The 2,064-nt window shown below is 57.5% G+C and overlaps 1 protein-coding gene across 1 annotated transcript in view; it reads left to right on the top strand.

The window, feature by feature from the left end:
• Positions 1 to 313: 313 nt before the first annotated feature.
• SH2D6 (SH2 domain containing 6) overlaps positions 314 to 2,064 on the top strand; it is a 7,411-nt gene continuing 5,660 nt past the window's right edge. The window contains exons 1-5 of the mRNA XM_010862185.1: positions 314 to 339; positions 469 to 494; positions 878 to 912; positions 1,586 to 1,656; positions 1,750 to 1,882. Of these exons, the coding sequence (XP_010860487.1) occupies positions 337 to 339; positions 469 to 494; positions 878 to 912; positions 1,586 to 1,656; positions 1,750 to 1,882 (268 nt within the window). The 5' untranslated portion in view covers positions 314 to 336. The remainder of the gene's footprint in view (positions 340 to 468; positions 495 to 877; positions 913 to 1,585; positions 1,657 to 1,749; positions 1,883 to 2,064) is intronic.

Below are 2,064 nucleotides of genomic sequence, written 5' to 3' on the forward strand. Positions count from 1 at the left end.
GGGGAACGTTGATCAGGAAACTGGGGGCCCCTGGTCCAGCTTTGTGGGCCAGGGCTTTGAAGAGGGAGTTCTTCCTCCCGTTTTTTTTTTTTTTGAGGGGGTGGGGCAGAGGGGCTAGAGATTCAGCTGTGGGAGGCGATGAAAGGGAGGCGGGAGGCGAGGGGAAGGTTGGGCTGGGCGTGGCATGGGTGAAGTTGGCCTGGGGTTGGAGGCCACAGCAGGTCCTCCTTCCTGGTGCTTGAGAGATGCAAATGATAGGAACAATAGGGCCCCTGTCACCAGGCCATCTGCGGTAGAACCTGGGCTCAGGGGAGGCAGAGCTCCTTCACCCTAGCCATGGTGAGACTTGGTTCTGGGGCAGCCCCTGATATACAGACCTGCCCACCCTGGGGCCCCAGGACTCTGGACACGGAGAGTCATTCTAGATATACTGATTACCCCTTTACTCCCCTCCCTGACCCTTTTCAGGAGAAGCTCAGCTGGAGAAAGGCCAGGTGAGTCCCCGGGTTCCTCTCTTTTCTCTACCCTCCTCTCATTTCCACCCCGCTGCAACTTTCCTGGGTATAGCCATCCTTAGAGTGGTGCTGATTCTGCCCGGTCCTACCACGCCCAGCGAGATCATTCATGTGCCTCCACTGCCCAGGGAACACAAGGGCTCCCCTGCTGCTGGCTTCCCTGGAGCACCAAGTTCTCAAGCTGTGCACCCAGGGGCATGAGCTCTGCTCCCAGACTCTTCCTCCCACTTCCCTGGTCCCAGGCTGCTGTCGCACAACTCCAGGGGGCAGTGCCATGTCTGTGAATGTCCCTGGGCTGTGCGATGTCTGGCTGACACAAACTCAGGGCTCCTTGGGCAGAGCTGACTAGAGTCCAATTGCAGGTCGGGGCCACCGCTTCCACCTCCAAGATGTGCAAGTAAGTGATCACCCCCCAGATGTGTAGTGTGTGCGTGTGTGTGCACTCAGTTGTGTCTGACTCTTGGTGACCCCTTGGACTGTAGTCTGGGATGTGCAGGGGTCCCTTCAGAGTCTCCCCTGGGGGTTCTGGATACTTCCTGCTCATTATAGTTCAGCGCTTCTAAGTCACTGGGCCCAGCTCTTTCATCTGTCTGGTTCAGAATTAGAGCTGCATGGGGTGGAGGACTGGCAGGCTTCCCAGGTGGCGCTAGTGGTAAAGACCCTGCCTGCCAATGCTGGAGCCGGAAGAGGCACGGGTTTCATTGCTGGGTCGGGAAGATCTCCTGGAGAGGAGGGCATGGCAGCTCACTCCAGTATTCTTACCATGGACAGAAGAGCCTGGTGGGTTACAGTCCTTGGGGGTCGCAAGGAGTCAGACATAACTGAAGTGACTTAGCACGCACTCAGTGGAGGACTGGCATAGACGGAACAGGCCGTTAGGGCCCCTTATCTCCAAAATGCCTCACTGGTCCTCCTGCAGTGTTGGGAAAGAGCCCATCATGAATGGTTCCTTTGAGGCCTCTGGAAAAGTGCAGATAGTTTATTATATCTGGGAAAGAGAGCAAGTCATTATGTTAGAGAGGGGCTGGGCGGGGAGGAGATGAGGCCAGTCTCACCAGTCTCTTGTTCAGACTCCCAAGCTTGGAGAAAAGATGAACCCTGCCCATCTCCTCTGTCTGTCCCAGGGACCTGGAGACACAGGGTAAGTCCAGCTGCTGAGCCAGAGCTGGTGGGTGGGAGGAGGCAGTGGCTGCCCCCACTGCTCCTGTATCCCTTCTGTCCTTCCTGTGCTCAGCATTCCTTCCTGGAAGCCCCAGAGGAGGAGGAAGAGGAGGAGGATAAATATGAGCTGCCCCCCTGTGAGGCTCTACTCCGCCATCTCACCCCTGCCCACCTTTCTGGCACTGAGGAGGACTCTTTGTACTTGGGTGAGGGCTGGGAAGTTGAGGCAGAGAGGTGGGGATCAGGCAGAACAGGAGGGTCCCCACAAGGGGAGAGGACCCAGGTTTTGCTTCCTCCCCTTCTGTTTGGCCTGGGACAGTGAGGGGAGGTCCCAGCTGGCAGTCACTGAGGCCTCTTGGTTGGGCAGAGAGGGACAGAGGAAGGGAGG

Source organism: Bison bison, unplaced genomic scaffold (genome assembly GCF_000754665.1).
Source record: "Bison bison bison isolate TAMUID 2011002044 unplaced genomic scaffold, Bison_UMD1.0 scf7180017864480, whole genome shotgun sequence".
NCBI classification, from domain to species: Eukaryota; Metazoa; Chordata; class Mammalia; order Artiodactyla; family Bovidae; genus Bison; species Bison bison.